The 18,027-nt window shown below is 38.1% G+C and overlaps 2 protein-coding genes across 4 annotated transcripts in view; both read left to right on the top strand.

Moving 5' to 3' along the window:
• Positions 1–335, top strand: part of yrk (Yes-related kinase) — a 61,384-nt gene extending 61,049 nt beyond the window's left edge. For all 3 annotated transcript variants that reach the window (XM_087786395.1, XM_087786394.1, XM_087786396.1), the window contains one exon: positions 85–335. In XM_087786395.1, coding sequence (XP_087642521.1) covers positions 85–293 — 209 coding nt within the window. In that variant the 3' untranslated portion in view covers positions 294–335. The remainder of the gene's footprint in view (positions 1–84) is intronic.
• A 2,083-nt stretch (positions 336–2,418) lies between these two features.
• The window catches only part of ahdc1 (AT-hook DNA binding motif containing 1), a 49,746-nt gene continuing 34,137 nt past the window's right edge, over positions 2,419–18,027 (top strand). Inside the window, exon 1 of the mRNA XM_087786393.1 lies at positions 2,419–2,821. The gene's annotated coding sequence lies outside the window, so the exon portion shown is untranslated. The remainder of the gene's footprint in view (positions 2,822–18,027) is intronic.

Raw genomic sequence — 18,027 nt, 5'->3', positions numbered from 1 at the left:
AAACAATTTTCAACTATAATCAAACAAATATCAACTATAATCCAACAATGTAAAGTATAATCCAACAATGCTTCCTCTCCTCAGGAATGAACAACAGGGAGGTGCTGGAGCAGGTGGAGCGCGGCTACAGGATGCCATGCGCCCTCGGCTGTCCGTCTTCCCTCCACGAACTGATGCTGCAGTGCTGGCGGCGCGAGGCTGACGAGAGACACACCTTCGAGTATCTCCAGTCCTTCCTAGAAGATTACTTCACGGCCACAGAGCCTCAGTACCAGCCGGGAGACAACCTGTAACCACGGCGATCCACACACACACACACACATCTGACACACACACTGAGAGAGGGACACACACACACAAGCTTTTTTCTTTTCTTTTAAAATAAAAAAACTTAAAAATCTTTCTGCTCTCGATCACTGCAGACGTCACTCCTGATGAAGAGCAGACTTGGACCTCGAACCGGTCGAGGCTCTTGCGGCATTGTTACTTTACTCCGTAGCCATGACAACAGGAAACTGAAAGAAGATGTAGATGCTGGTGTAAAGGTGGGAGGAGGGGTGGGGGGGGTGAGGAAGAGGGGGAGGAGGAGAGTGGGGGATGAGGGGGAGGAGAGTGGGGGAGGAGGGGGAGGGAGGGTTGTGTTCAGTCGTCACATTTGTTTGAATGTTTTCGATTCTGCCGCCGCGATGTGACAAGAATACAAAGACTGATCCAGCAACAGGTTTTTAGCGTTTTTTCTCCTCGTCCAGGTGAACCCGATGACCCGGTGACTTGTGTTTTTCTGTCTCTATCCGCTTTTTCTCCTCGTTTTAGGAAAATAAAACGACAACAAAAGTATTTTTTTTTTAATGTTGTTTTAATCACCGAAACATCAGTCTCTGTTTTAAGGCATTTTTGGGGAAGTTGACGGAAGATGTTTCTTCTGTAATAAATATCAATATATTAAGTTATGAAATTCTTCTTGTTGTTTTTTTAACATTTACTCATTTTTTTAATTCAACATAAATGCATTTGTGTACATATATACATATATACATTTAGTTTCACTTGTTTTAAATAGAACATTTCTTTTTGTTTATGATTTAGTAACAAACAAAGCAAAATATCATTCAAAGTCAAATACATTCCAGGAGAAAAATCATCAATTTTTGCTGTGATGTTTTTTTGAGGAGCCGTGGTGTGTTTATGTGTTTATGTGTAAGTTTGAATTGACAAATATACAATATTTGTGTTTGTCTTATACAGATACAAACAGTATTTATTTGTGTTTGTGTGCAATTTTCCACAATAACTTCCACTTTTCATTCGATCCCTTCAATATCACTCTTTTAAAAAACTGTTTTAATTTAAAAAAAAAAACAAAAATAAAAAGTTAATATAATGAAAACATCTTTATAATTTGTGGAAAAATACATTTTTATCTGTATTATTAAAATATCTAAAGTGTAAAGACTCATAGAACCAAATTTAAAGATCACAAATAAACTTTTTTGTATTTATCTTGGGAAAGTTCATCCATCCATCCATCCATCCATCCATCCATCCATCCATCATCCATCCATCATCCATCCATCCATCCATCCATCCATCCATCCATCCATCCATCCATCCATCCATCCATCCATCCATCCATCCATCCATCCATCCATCCATCCATCAATATTTTAAACAATTTAATACAATATGTTTCTCATTTGTTATTTCTTTATTCTCAAGTAAATCATCTTTATGTAAAACAAAAATTGAAAATTTCAACGACAATTAACATTTATACTTGGGTATATATAGTTAAATTTCCATTAAAGCTTGTTATTTCTAGCACCTAAATGTAAATAGTTATCTGTAATAAATAATTTAATAATAATCTAGCGATTTTTTTTTTTTAACTACGCTATTTTTCCCATTATAACAATATTTTAAAGACAACAAATTATTTATTTTAATTACTATTTGCATTGAAGTTAATAAATCACTATAAAATTAAGAAAACAACAACAATGAGATCCCTTTATATTCAATCCATCATTTTTTTTAATGCATTTTTCAAATATATGCTATTTTATTTTATTATTATTATTATTTATTTTTCAAGCTTTTTTTAAAAGGTCAATGATCTTAAGACCACATTTAATTCATTCAATTTAATTTAACAGTTAATTAATTAGTATTAAAGCTCACGTTGTGAACATTGTATATTTTAAATATTTAAAAATATACTTATATATCTCAGAGCATCATCATTTACAGTATATTTACTCTTCCAAACACTTATTCTGTCGCTCACCGTTAGCTCGGCGTCTTGCCTACATTTCCCATGATTCCCGGCGGAGTGACGCGACGGCATCTACGGGTGCCCGGATGTTTGGAAAGCAGACAGGTTGGCCAGTCACGGAGGAGGCAGAGCGCGAGCTGGAGGAAACTGCGGAGGAGCGCGAGCCGTGTTTCAACCTCCTTTCAAATCCCGGGAAGTCCCGGGTCTGTCACCCCAAAAAAACAACAACACCCGCTGTCATGCCAACCCCTCGAGCCCGGAGAACAACGTGAATTAACGCCATTTCTCCAGGAAGGAAAACTCGCTTTTTTTTTTTCGTTTTTTTTATCGCTTTTTTTTTTTTCGCGCCGCCGTTTTATCCCGAAAGGAACCCGGAGGAGAACTTAATGCGAGAGGACAACCTCCGCCGGGGCGTGAGGGGGGAGGACACCCGCGGGAGGACGCGGCAGGTGACGGCTCCAGGACACCGGAGAACCGGGTTGAAGCGCCGCCGCTGACAAGACACCGACGCCGGCGCCGCTGCAGCCGCGGCGAGCCTCCGGACTCCCGGTGAGTTTTGACGCTTATAATCCCGACTTTACACCCCGAATTATTCGGGTTCAAATGAGGTGTTGAACCCGGTGACCCCTCCCATATAAAGTACATGACAACAGTACAGGTGTTACCCCTTTTTTTCTTTTTTTTTTTAAATACAATTGATCATGTGGATGTTTTCGCTGGTGACACGCGGAGGTGAAGGCAGGACACGTCCTGCAGCAGCAACAGGGGCCAGAATTACTGGGGGGGTGGGGGGGGGGGGTGATCATCGGCGCGCGTGCACGTGTGGGGTGGGGGTGTGACAAAGGAAGATAAAGTGCAAGAAGGGAAGTAAAAAAAAAAAAAAAGAGAAAGGAAAAGACAGAAGTCAATGTCAGTGTCTGGCCACCGGTGACAGTTTGTTATTTAGGGGCCCCTGAGAGCAGGTGCTGTTAGTATGCAGAGTGGCTCCTCTTGCTGCTTATCTGTCTGTCTGACTGTCTGACTGTCTGTCTGTCTGTCTGTCTGCACTTGGTCATGATGAATAATTTCCTTCTTGAACGCAGGAATGAGAGAAGAGGGGAAATGGTCCCACTTTGGCATGCAGCTGCCGTCTGTCAGACTTGAGTCCTGAGTGTGTGTGTGTGTGTGTGTGTGTGTGTGTGTGTGTGTGTGTGTCGTCTAACAGCTTAGGCCTCCTTTTGTGCTGCCTACCTGTGTGAACAGGACTAGTTGTCATAGCAACGGCCTTGTAGCTCCGTTGATGTTCCTCCTGTCCTCATTGGCAGGGTCAGTGCACCCAACACGCCACATGTGTGTGTGTGTGTGTGTGTGTGTGTGTGTGTTCCAGTGGTACCTTTTGTTTGTGACGTGCTGCAGTTTTGTGTGGGTCGATGACACCGTGTGTGTGTGTGTGTGTGTGTGTGTGTCGCAGTGTCACAAAGATATACCCCGCTGATATGACAGCAGACATCTCAACCAATCACCTGTTTTTTTTTTTTTTCCTTCCTTCTCGGCCTATCAGCATGTGGGGTTTGCTCTAGTCCTGATAGGGGAGGTCGTCATGGAGATTTGAGGGAGACAAGAATGGACACAGATTCTCCAGACGAAAGAGAAAAAAAACAATGAAAAAAGTGCAGAAGAAGAAGAAGAAGAAGAAGAGCAACCTGTTGAATAATCCTGAATGGATTCATCATCATCCTGCAGCAGCAGCGGCTGAAGAATGGATGCTGCTGACTCATCTGCTGGAATCCTGATGGAGATGTTTGTCAGAAACAAATACTTTTAATCTTCCTTCCTGGTCCAGATGTTTCCCCAGAGAAGTCGCCTCGAAAAAACATGTCGAGGACGAGCCGTGACTCGGTTCGTTACTCAGCACTTGAAACTCGGCCCACGATCTTTGAAGAAGATCTAATTAAGGCGAACAATTAGTGCGGATTGAAATGTTGTCGTTGTATTTTTGTTTGTTTTTTCCGGGAGGGGGGGTAAAATGTTGCGAAATCGTTTCCCGGGGACTTATTTGAGAAACACTCTGCAGAGCAGCAACAACAACACACACACTAAAAAAAAAGAAGTATAACTGGGAATAATTAAAAACATGTGTTTGAAGCCGTGTGTGCGAATCACAAGCCTCGTGGTGAAGCGTTTCACGGTCCAAACTGCATACGTGTTTGAAAAAGTCTTGTTTTTTAAATGTTCCTCATAAGTCGGACTTGAACTAAACCTATGTTGACGTGACAGGAAGTTGGCGTCAAGAGTCGATTCTTCTTAAACATATCTGTGGTTGTCGTCCATCGCCAAACAAATCCCTTTATTTCAACATCAGTTTTTTACTCCCATTGTTGACGTCAATCGTCTCTGCCTCTTATCTTAACTTAAAGTTAAATTAATGTATTGATTTAAATAGATGTTGAACTCTATTGTATCATCAGTGTGTGTCTGTCTTTTCATTGAAATACTCGCATTAGAAAATGAGCTTAAGCTCCGCCCACTCTGCTGTGATTGGTCAAGCATGTAGGTGTGTCACCGCGCGTCGTCAATCCCGGAAGTCTCCACCTCCAAGGGACTCGTTGAATAAACAAAGCGGGGCGTTATTACACCTGGCTGGAGGAGGAGGGAAGACATTATTACGTCATAATGGACTCTCGTAACCTCTCGTTCGCCCAGATTTCAGATTGACTTTATAAAGTAATGACTTCAAAGTAATGGCTTCTTTATGATTCAGATAAAGTTTGATTGATTTTAATATAGTAGTTGTATATAAATATACATCCATCATTAAATGAATGTCAATAAAATATGACAATATGATGCTTTATTTCAAAACGGATTTATTTTGACAAAAAAAGAAAGAGGCACAAATATATAATATGTTATATCCACCACATAGTGTTTTTTTGACACTGGAAAATTAGAACTAAAGCAAGGTCTTGAGTTTGAAAACAAGGGAATGTTTTAAGCAGGTATCATGATACAGTGTCTTCATTTTTCAAAAGACCACTAGATGTCACTCTCTGCTTTATAATATTTGACTTGATCTACTGATTTAATGAAACCTGTTGTCGCTTTTCAAATGAGATGTTTCGTGAAACCTCATTAGCTGTTTCACGAAGCCTCGTTCACCGATCAATGTCCACAAAATAATCAGTTGTGTCCACGAAATTTTACTTTGTTTCCACAAAATAATAAGTCTACCCAAGAAATAATAAGTCGTGTCCATGAAATTTGACTTTGTTTCCAAAAAATAATAAGTCCTGTCCACGAAATTTTACTTTGTTTTCACAGAATAATAAGTCGTGTCCACGAAATAATAAGTCGTGTCCATGAAATGATATGTCGTGTCAGAAAAATATGAAGTCCTGTCCACGGAATTTTTCTTTGTTTCCATAAAATAATAAGTCGTGTCCATGAAATAATAGGTTGAGTCCACGAAATAATAAGTTGTGTCCATGAAATAATAAGTTGTGTCCATTAAATAAGTCGTGTCCATGAAATAATAGGTTGAGTCCACGAAATAATAAGTTGTATCCATGAAATAATAAGTTGTGTCCATTAAATAAGTCGTGTCCATGAAATAATAGGTTGAGTCCATGAAATAATAAGTCGTGTCCATTAAATAAGTCGTGTCCATGAAATAATAGGTTGAGTCCATGAAATAATAAGTCGTGTCCATTAAATAAGTCGTGTCCATGAAATAATAGGTTGAGTCCATGAAATAATAAGTCGTGTCCATTAAATAAGTCGTGTCCATGAAATAATAGGTTGAGTCCATGAAATAATAAGTCGTGTCCATTAAATAAGTCGTGTCCATGAAATAATAGGTTCAGTCCACGAAATAATAAGTTGTGTCCATGAAATAATAAGTCGTGTCCATAAAATAAGTTGAGTCCACGAAATAATAAGTTGTGTCCATGAAATAATAAGTTGTGTCCATTAAATAAGTTGTGTCCATGAAATAATAAGTCGTGTCCATGAAATTTTACTTTGTTTCCACAAAATAATAAGTTGTGTCCATTAAATAAGTCGTGTCCATGAAATACTAAGTCGTGTCCACGAAATAATAAGTCTTGTCCATGAAATGATAAGTTGTGTCCATGAAATACTAAGTCGTGTCCACGAAATAATAAGTCGTGTCCATGAAATACTAAGTCGTGTCCATGAAATGATAAGTTGTGTCTATGAAATACTAAGTCGTGTCCACGAAATAATAAGTCGTGTCCATGAAATACTAAGTCGTGTCCACTAAATAATAAGTTGTGTCAATGAAATACTAAGTTGTGTCCACGAAATAATAAGTTGTGTCCATGAAATACTAAGTCGTGTCCATGAAATACTAAGTCGTGTCCACTAAATAATAAGTTGTGTCCATGAAATACTAAGTTGTGTCCACGAAATAATAAGTCTTGTCCATGAAATGATAAGTTGTGTCCATGAAATACTAAGTCGTGTCCACGAAATAATAAGTCGTGTCCATGAAATACTAAGTCGTGTCCACTAAATAATAAGTTGTGTCCATGAAATACTAAGTTGTGTCCACGAAATAATAAGTCTCGTCCATGAAATGATAAGTTGTGTCCACGAAATAATAAGTCGTGTCCATGAAATACTAAGTCGTGTCCACTAAATAATAAGTTGTGTCCATGAAATACTAAGTTGTGTCCACGAAATAATAAGTCTTGTCCATGAAATGATAAGTTGTGTCCATGAAATACTAAGTCGTGTCCACGAAATAATAAGTCGTGTCCATGAAATACTAATTTGTGTCCACTAAATAATAAGTTGTGTCCATGAAATACTAAGTTGTGTCCACGAAATAATAAGTTGTGTCCATGAAATTTTGCTTTGTTTCCACAAAATAATAAGTTGTGTCCATTAAATAATAAGTTGTGTCCATGAAATAATAAGTAGTGTCCATTAAATAATAAGTCTTGTCCATGAAATAATAAGTCGTGTCCATTAAATAATAAGTCGTGTCCATGAAATAATAAGTAGTGTCCATTAAATAATAAGTCTTGTCCATGAAATAATAAGTCGTGTCCATTAAATAATAAGTCGTGTCCATGAAATAATAAGTAGTGTCCATTAAATAATAAGTCTTGTCCATGAAATAATAAGTCGTGTCCATTAAATAATAAGTCGTGTCCATGAAATAATAAGTTGTGTCCATAAAATAATAAGTCGTGTCCATGAAATACTAAGTTGTGTCAACAAAATAATAAGTTGTGTCCATGAAATACTAAGTTGTGTCCACGAAATAATAAGTTGTGTCCATAAAATAATAAGTCGTGTCCATGAAATTTTACTTTGTTTCCACAAAATAATAAGTTGTGTCCATTAAATAATAAGTTGTGTCCATGAAATAATAAGTAGTGTCCATTAAATAATAAGTCTTGTCCATGAAATAATAAGTCGTGTCCATTAAATAATAAGTCGTGTCCATAAAATACTAAGTCGTGTCCACGAAATAATAAGTTGTGTCCATAAAATAATAAGTCGTGTCCATTAAATAATAAGTCGTGTCCATTAAATAATAAGTTGTGTCCATTAAATAATAAGTCGTGTCCATAAATAAAGTCGTGTCCACAAAATTTAACTTTGTTTCAACAAAATAATAAGTCGTGTCCACGAAACCATAAGTCGTGTCCATGAAATAATAAGTAGTGTCCATTAAATAATAAGTCTTGTCCATGAAATAATAAGTCGTGTCCATTAAATAATAAGTTGTGTCCATGAAATAATAAGTTGTGTCCATTAAATAAGTTGTGTCCATGAAATAATAAGTCGTGTCCATGAAATTTTACTTTGTTTCCACAAAATAATAAGTTGTGTCCATTAAATAAGTCGTGTCCATGAAATACTAAGTCGTGTCCACGAAATAATAAGTCTTGTCCATGAAATGATAAGTTGTGTCCATGAAATACTAAGTCGTGTCCACGAAATAATAAGTCGTGTCCATGAAATACTAAGTCGTGTCCATGAAATGATAAGTTGTGTCTATGAAATACTAAGTCGTGTCCACGAAATAATAAGTCGTGTCCATGAAATACTAAGTCGTGTCCACTAAATAATAAGTTGTGTCAATGAAATACTAAGTTGTGTCCACGAAATAATAAGTTGTGTCCATGAAATACTAAGTCGTGTCCATGAAATACTAAGTCGTGTCCACTAAATAATAAGTTGTGTCCATGAAATACTAAGTTGTGTCCACGAAATAATAAGTCTTGTCCATGAAATGATAAGTTGTGTCCATGAAATACTAAGTCGTGTCCACGAAATAATAAGTCGTGTCCATGAAATACTAAGTCGTGTCCACTAAATAATAAGTTGTGTCCATGAAATACTAAGTTGTGTCCACGAAATAATAAGTCTCGTCCATGAAATGATAAGTTGTGTCCACGAAATAATAAGTCGTGTCCATGAAATACTAAGTCGTGTCCACTAAATAATAAGTTGTGTCCATGAAATACTAAGTTGTGTCCACGAAATAATAAGTCTTGTCCATGAAATGATAAGTTGTGTCCATGAAATACTAAGTCGTGTCCACGAAATAATAAGTCGTGTCCATGAAATACTAATTTGTGTCCACTAAATAATAAGTTGTGTCCATGAAATACTAAGTTGTGTCCACGAAATAATAAGTTGTGTCCATGAAATTTTGCTTTGTTTCCACAAAATAATAAGTTGTGTCCATTAAATAATAAGTTGTGTCCATGAAATAATAAGTAGTGTCCATTAAATAATAAGTCTTGTCCATGAAATAATAAGTCGTGTCCATTAAATAATAAGTCGTGTCCATGAAATAATAAGTAGTGTCCATTAAATAATAAGTCTTGTCCATGAAATAATAAGTCGTGTCCATTAAATAATAAGTCGTGTCCATGAAATAATAAGTAGTGTCCATTAAATAATAAGTCTTGTCCATGAAATAATAAGTCGTGTCCATTAAATAATAAGTCGTGTCCATGAAATAATAAGTTGTGTCCATAAAATAATAAGTCGTGTCCATGAAATACTAAGTTGTGTCAACAAAATAATAAGTTGTGTCCATGAAATACTAAGTTGTGTCCACGAAATAATAAGTTGTGTCCATAAAATAATAAGTCGTGTCCATGAAATTTTACTTTGTTTCCACAAAATAATAAGTTGTGTCCATTAAATAATAAGTTGTGTCCATGAAATAATAAGTAGTGTCCATTAAATAATAAGTCTTGTCCATGAAATAATAAGTCGTGTCCATTAAATAATAAGTCGTGTCCATGAAATACTAAGTCGTGTCCACGAAATAATAAGTTGTGTCCATAAAATAATAAGTCGTGTCCATTAAATAATAAGTCGTGTCCATTAAATAATAAGTTGTGTCCATTAAATAATAAGTCGTGTCCATAAATAAAGTCGTGTCCACAAAATTTAACTTTGTTTCAACAAAATAATAAGTCGTGTCCACGAAACCATAAGTCGTGTCCATGAAATAATAAGTAGTGTCCATTAAATAATAAGTCTTGTCCATGAAATAATAAGTCGTGTCCATTAAATAATAAGTCATGTCCATGAAATAATAAGTAGTGTCCATTAAATAATAAGTCTTGTCCATGAAATAATAAGTCGTGTCCATTAAATAATAAGTCTTGTCCATGAAATAATAAGTCGTGTCCATTAAATAATAAGTCTTGTCCATGAAATAATAAGTAGTGTCCATTAAATAATAAGTCTTGTCCATGAAATAATAAGTCGTGTCCATTAAATAATAAGTCATGTCCATGAAATAATAAGTAGTGTCCATTAAATAATAAGTCTTGTCCATGAAATAATAAGTCGTGTCAATAAATAAAGTCGTGTCCACGAAATTTAACTTTGTTTCAACGAAATAATAAGTCGTGTCCACGAAACCATAAGTCGTGTCCATGAAATAATAAGTCGTGTCCATGAAATAATAAGTCGTGTCCACGAAACCATAAGTCGTGTCCATGAAATAATAAGTCGTGTCCATGAAATAATAAGTGGGCCCACAAAACAATAAGTCCCGTCAACAAAATGATAAGTTGTGTCTACAAAATTTACATCATGTCCACGAAATAAAAAGTCTTGTCCATGAAACGATAAGTCGTGTGCACGAAGACATAAGTCGTTTTGACGAAACAATAAGTCGTGTCCATAAAATGTTATTTTGTGTCCGTGACATTTCTTTTCCATGTCTTCTAAGACCCTCAGTTCCACTTAAATCAAGTGAGTTCACCTGCGACTCGTAGCAAATCATCGAAACATCTCACGAAGCTGTCATGTCTGCTCGAGTTAAACGTTTACATCCTCATCACGAGCAGAAACGGTGTCAGCGCCTCATCCTTATAACGCTGCTTTTCACCAGAAAAGATCATTAGAAACAAGCGTCACAGACTTTAATCCCTTCTTTTGATCCATCGTCTTAATAACAACCACTTGATTCATCGCAGCCAAAGTTGGGGACACGCTGTGAAATCTAGTCATTATATCGCGTTAAATATTGGTCTGTGTTAATGTTGTGATCTGATGGACGACTTCTCAAGTCATTATTCCTTCTACAAGTCTGCGCTGCTGTCTGAGCAACTCCTGCTCCGTTTAGTCTTAGAAAACCAAACAAAAGTCATTTAAGCTTGAAGAAAACTAACTAGACCAGGGCTAATATTTGAACACTGTGTACTCAACTACAGGTGTCAACGTCTACATGTCTTACACGGATATTATTTCACAGACGAAAAATCGATAATGATTTTCTTTCTCTCTTCCGTGTTCATTTCTCTCCATTATGTTCGTGTCTGCTGGTGAAGCGGAGCTGCTGTCGACCAATGAGGCGTGTGTGTTTGGGTCACGTGACGTGCGTGAAGACTGTGGTTTCAATAAAGTTTTGAGGCTTTGACAGCGATGACTCATGAGCTTTTATGAAGGATTGTTTAAAGATGCAAGTAACCGTTTTATTCATAAGTGTTTTGTTGTACTTATACCACGTTTGGTCGAATGTTTTTAAATTAAAAAATAAATATAGTAGAGTAATACTCGGGTGACTTGCTAAGTAATGGTACGATGACTCACGGAGTAATACTATCATGACTCACAGAGTAATACTAGGGTGACTTTCCGAGTAATACTACGGTGACTTGCTGAGTAATACTACAGTGACTAGCTGAGTAATACAACTGTGACTTGCGGAGGAGTACTAGGGTGAGTTTCCGAGTTATACAAGGGTGACTTGCTGAGTAATACTACGGTGACTTGGTGAGTATTACTACGGTGACTCTCCGAGTAATACTACTGTGACTTGCTGAGTAATACTACGGTCACTTGCTGAGTAATACTTGGTTGACTTGCTGAGTAATGCTACGGTAACTTTTTGAGTAATACAAGGGTGACTCCCCGAGTAATGCTAGGGTGACTTGCTGAGTAATACTTGGATGACTTGCTGAGGAATACAAGGGTGACTTTCCAAGTCATACTAGGGTGACTTTCCGAGTATGAATTGGGTAATACTACGTTGACTTGTGGAGTGATACTACGGTGACTCGTAAAGTAATACTACAGTGACTCGCGGAGTAATACTATGTTGACTTGCGGAGTAATACCATGGTAACTTGTGCCGTGTGCCAAAGATTTCAGTAAGTAAAACAGAATTAATGCAAAAGGCGATTACTTTGGAGAACTTTCAAGGATTTTGATTTGTCTGATGTCTTAAAAACACAAATCATAAACATCAATCAAAGTAACAGCCAAACAAAATGTCAATTTAAGAAAGAGTTTATTCATGTTTAATACAGATTTTGGACATGTTTCAGATTAAACTTATTCTAACTTTTTATTTAATTTTGTGTTCTTTTTTTCCCCATTTCTTTGTTAAATACATGTAAGGGATTCATTTAAAAATATCTCCTAATAAACTTGATATATTAGTAAAAACGTTTATATTCAATTTCAACCTGTTATTCTTCTATTCTCAAATAATACTTGATTTCTTTGTACCTTACATCTGGACCAGCAGGAGATCAAGTTACAAAAAAACCTTGTGGGCCTTCGGGTCACCTTGACCCAGACACAACACAAGGAATACCACAAACACATTTGTTTTTGTGCTTCCGGGGGTTACAAGCACTTACTAGCAAGAAAAAATTATAGTTTAAATTAATAAATAATCTTTTCGTTAGTGATTAATTTCTCACTAACTTATGTATTTATAATTATTAATTGTATTTATAATACTCCTTTGATTAGTACCAATATATCAATTTTTTTCTTCTTTGGAATATTTAAAAAATCAAACAAATATCTCAATTAAAAATGCTGTATTAAGTAATAATTTCTTATTGTCACTATTTTCTTTTCCCGTGTTAAATAATGTCATTATGAGCTTAGTTTCTTTTTTCTTTTGTGAAGTAATAATAATAAAAAAAGTAATTTTTACCTGAAAACTCGAGTTGTTTATTATGCTGCTGGGAAAACGTTTAAAAATTGACTTTAATGTTAAAAGATAAAAGCAACATCAATATAGTTTTACATTTAAAAAAAAAAAGAGGAAAGGAATAGTTTCACCCACTTTCTTCTCCCCCTGTTATGGATGCGTTAAGGATACGTAATACCCGGTCCACCCACTAGGGCGGAGCCCAAGATCTACTTTGAGTCTCTCCCGGATGACTGCGCTTCTCCGTCCTAGCGGTCGGTTCAAGATCGTCCTGTGGTGTAAAAACTAATTTTCTTTTACTTCCTCCATCTCCACGTCGCTTCCCCTGAGCTAGTGTCTACGGACGAAACACACGGACGGCACGACCGTTCGCGTCACTGTCACGGCGCTTCGGTCGAGGAATCCGTCCCGACACCCGTTAATCAAGTCGCCACCCGAGGTGAGACGACTTGTGCCACGGGCAGGTGATGCGGTTCGACTCCCGCCCGCGCTCGGGCAACAACACACACACACACACACACACACACATACACACATAGATGCGCCCACGCACACACACACACAAGCAGCGAGCGTTTAATATTAGTGCCAGCCGTGTTTGTATGCTCCATTCTGTCGTCCTCCCACTCACTACATTCATAAAACCGTCTTCTCCTTCTCTTCCCTCCATCCTCTTGTTCCTTCCTCATCCTCCCTCACACCTCTCTCTCTCTCTCTCTCTCTCTCTCTCTCTCTCTCTCTCTCTCTCTCACCCCCTGCCACCTTTCCACAGGGCTGGTTGAAGCCGGTTTGAGTCTGACAGTGGAGAGGAAGCGTCGACCTCTCACCTCCGGTGGATGGCGTTGGGGGGTTAGGGGGGGGGGGGGTGATGCTGTGAGAGGCTGAGGGAGAGGTCAAAGAACAGGAGGGATTTGCGATGGAGAGAGCGAGAGAGAGGGGGGAGGCAGAGCGGAGTGATAAATGAAGGAGGATGGAAGGATGGAGGGAAGAGTGTGAAGAAGCCGTTGTGTACCTTCCTAACAAGCTGGACAGAATCGGCTCAATTATTAAAGAGGAGTGAGAGACGTTGGGGGGGGAGATGATGGGATGGATGATGTGGGGGGGGGGGCGCAAACATCTCGTCGCACAATGCTTCCCCGTCGCACTTACTTATCATGTCGTATGATTACTCTGTTGTGCGTCAGCGGATTGTCTTTGTTTAACAAAAAAAAAAGGGAATCGTGAGTCAGACTTAGTTAGTGATTCTCCTCAACACCCCCCCAAACACACCCGTCTGCTCCCCCCCCTCTCACCCCCTCACCCATTCACCGGCGTGATTTCCTTCCATCACTATGAGCGGAAGCCTGTGATTATACCGTTCACCCCTCTTTTCTTCCTCGGCGTCATCAGCCTCTCCACTCCTTCCGATCGTTCATCGCTTTTTCTAATGTGTCCAAGAAGACAAGTTTTGTTTTTATCACTGAACAACGTTGATGAGTTTTATATTTGAAGTGACGCTGGTTGATGACATCATTCTTCGGATTTAATTCTGCATTTATTTAGCAAGTTTTTAGAAGAAATTCAACTGAACTGATGATTAATTTTGTGACTCACAGAGTAATACTACAGTCACTCGCAGAGTAATACTACTGTGAATCACAGAGTAATACTACAGTCACTCGCAGAGTAATACTACTGTGAATCACAGAGTAATACTACAGTCACTCGCAGAGTAATACTACTGTGAATCACAGAGTAATACTACAGTAAGTCACAGAGTAATACTACTGTGAATCACAGAGTAATTCTACAGTGACTCCCAGAGTAATACTACAGTGACTCACAGAGTAATACTACTGTGAATCACAGAGTAATACTACTGTGAATCACAGAGTAATACTACTGTGACACACAGAGTAATATTACGGTGACTCGCAGAGTAATACTAGTGTGACTTTCCGAGTAATACTAGGGTGAGTTGCTGAGTAATATTACAGTGACTCGCTTAGTAATACAAGGGTTACTTTCCGAGGAACACTACAGTGACTCAGGTGGTAAAACTACTGTGACTTGTGTAGTAATACTACAGTGACTCGTTCAGTAATACTACTGTGACTTGCTCAGTAATACTACGGTGACTTGCTGAATTATAGTAGGGTGACTTTCCAAGTAATACTCGGGTGACTTGCTGAGTAATACTAGGGTGACTTTTCGAGTAATACTACGGTGACTTGCTGAGTTATACTAGGGTGACTCTCCGAGTAATTCTACAGGGAATTGCATAGTAATTCTATAGTGACTCGCGGAGTAATACTACAGTGACTCGCGGAGTAATACTACAGTGACTCCCGGAGTAATACTACGGTGTCTCACAAAGTAATAGTACGGTGACTTGCTGAGTAATACTACGGTAATTTGCTGAGCAATACTAGTCTGACTTTCCGAGTAATACTAGGGTGACTTGCCGAATAATACTAGGGTGACTTGCTGAGTAATATTACGGTGACTATCTGAGTAATATTAGTATGACTTTCCGAGTAATACTAGGGTGACTTGCCGAGTAATACTAAGGTGACTTGTTGAGTAATATTACGGTGACTTGCTGAGTAATACTAGGGTGACTTTCCAAGTAATACTAGGGTGACTAGCTGAGTAATATTACGATGACGTCATTCGTTTGATTTAAGTCTGCATTTATTTTGCAAGTTTTAGAAGAAAATCGATACAACAACAACATAATCATGCTTTAATAAAACTTGTTGCAAACAGATACTGTAATACTTCAAGATCAGGATGATGGTTGAAAACGTTTGACAAAGTTACATAAAAATAATCACATGATTATAAAAGTAGCTTGTTGTGAAAGAACATCTACACAACATAAAAGATGAGCTCAGGTGAGACATTTTTAGGAAAAACCCAGAATAAAAAGATTTTGTCTTAACTTAAAAAAGGTGAGAAATACATTCTGGAGCAGAGAGGAAAAAAACAACATAATTACGTGTTTATAAAACTATCTTGTAGCAATAACATGGTGTTATAGTTAAAGATAGTGGTAAATGTTCTTTACATTTTATTAACGTTAAATAAAGTATTTAAATGAATAAATGGACGTGCAGAGAGTACACAAATGAATAAAAGTTAAAATGTTTTGAATAACAACTACCTCCTTTATTTGCTATGAGTTAAGAAGGATGAAAAAATAATAATTTGGGGGTAAAAAGGATAAAAACACTAGGTGTTAATAAAACCTATTATTAGCAAACATGTTGTTAAAGATGGGCTAGTTGTTTGATGTTTTAACTAAGTAAAAAAAACAAAAACAAAGTGGGTGCGGAGAGTAAAAACAAATACATAAAACTAGCTTTTTGTAAAATGTTTTTAAGAACTTTCGCCTAAACGCGAAGAGGTAAAAAAGGCTTTAATAAAACCTGTTTTCTTTTAGCAAACACGCTGAAATTGTTAAAGCCGGGGTAGATGTTTTTCAAAACATTTAACTACAAGTTAAGAAAGATGGAATAAGATGGCAAAGAGAAAAAAAACAACACAATTACATATTTAGAAAACTCGCAAACATGTTGAAATTGTTAAAGATGAAGAAACATCAAAATAAAAAATAAGGGCTTTAAATGTGAAACACAGGATCTCAAGTCAACAGAAATGTTACAAGTTTTACTGCTAAATATGATGCTAGTTGTGATGCTAGTTGTGATGCTAAGTGTGATGCTAAGTGTGATGCTAAGTGTAATGCTAAATGTGATTCTACATGTGATGCTACTTGTGATGCTAAGTGTGATGCTAAGTGTGATGCTAAGTGTGATGCTAATTGTGATGCTAATTGTGGTGCTAAATGTGATGCTAATTGTGATGCTAAATGTGATGCTAATAGCTATATACGAATGAAAGGCCAATTTTAGACAAATACACAATTCTGAATAAGATGTTTTTAAATTTAAGTTTATCTTAGCGGATAACTTAATGTAGCTAAATGTTTCTACTGTAAATATTTGATTAAAAAATGAATTTAACTAGTTCTAGAGAAAGCTACTTTGTGACATCATTAATTTTTCATAACTGTTGCTATAAAATCTCAAATGAGCCAAAAAAGGTACAAGTCAACAAGTTTTTTACTCTTTTCTTTTTTCGATGACGATGAGTTTGTTTGTTTTTCGAGTGTTTAAACACAAGTCCACGTGTTTAAACACAAGTCCACGTGTTTAAACACAAGTCCACGTGTTTAAAAATCAACGACTGACACGAGTCACAGATTCTTCTAACACACACTATCTTCTCCAAGTTCCACCTCAACATCATCCCATCGCCACCATATGAGGAGCCGCCTATAAATTCCCTCCGTGATGATGATGGTTTCCTCCGTCTCTCTTCCACTTCTCTCTCTCTCCCTCTCTCTCTCTCCTCCCGTCCTGCCTCTCCTCTCCTCTCTCTCTCTTTCTCTTCCCTCCTTCTTTGAGGAAGTGTGTTCCCCCGAGGGAGTGAAAGATCTGCTACCTTCCAGGAGATAAAGTGTGCATATGTGCACGGCCCGATCCAAGTGTGTACTGCACACGTGTGCGAGCCAAGATGTGTGTGTGTGAGTGTGTGTGTCTGTGTGTGTGTGTGTGTGTGTAAGAGTGTGTGTGTGTGCGAGGGGGGAAAACACACACTTTTCAGAGACAGACGGAGAGCGAAGGAGAAAGTGATGAAGAGAAGACTGTGATGGGGGAGGAGAGAGGGGGAGATAACTGAGGAAGACGGGGAGAAAGATGGATGAACACACTGCACAATGTGTGTGTGAGCGAGATGGTGGAGTGATGCAGGTGGAGTGATGCAGGTGGAGTGATGCAGGTGGAGTGATAAAGGGGGCAGAAGGAGTAAAGCAGCAGTAGGAGTAAAGCATGTAATACAGAAGGAGTGATGCAGAAGGTAGGCAAAATGATGCACGTGGAGTGATGTAGGTGGAGTGATGCATGAGTAGTGATGCAGGAGGTAGGCAAAGTGATGTTGGTAGAGTGATACAGGAGGCATGCAAAGTTATGCAGGTGGAGTGATGCAGGAGGAGTGATACATGAGGTAGGCAAAGTGATGCAGGTGTAGTCATGCTGAAGGAGTGATGCAGGAGGCAGGCTAAGCGATGCAGGTAGAGTGATGCAGGAGGAGTGATGCAGGAGGAAGGCTAGGCGATGCAGGTAGAGTGATGCAGGAGGCAGGTGGAGTGATGCAGGTGGAGTGATGCAGGAGGAAGGCTAGGCGATGCAGGTGGAGTGATGCAGGAGGCAGGTGGAGTGATGCAGGTGGAGTGATGCAGGAGGAAGGCTAGGCGATGCAGGTAGAGTGATGCAGG

Source organism: Callionymus lyra, chromosome 3, assembly GCF_982586985.1.
Source record: "Callionymus lyra chromosome 3, fCalLyr1.hap1.1, whole genome shotgun sequence".
In the NCBI taxonomy this organism is placed as follows: Eukaryota; Metazoa; Chordata; class Actinopteri; order Syngnathiformes; family Callionymidae; genus Callionymus; species Callionymus lyra.
This window is presented reverse-complemented; position numbering and strand designations above follow the sequence as displayed.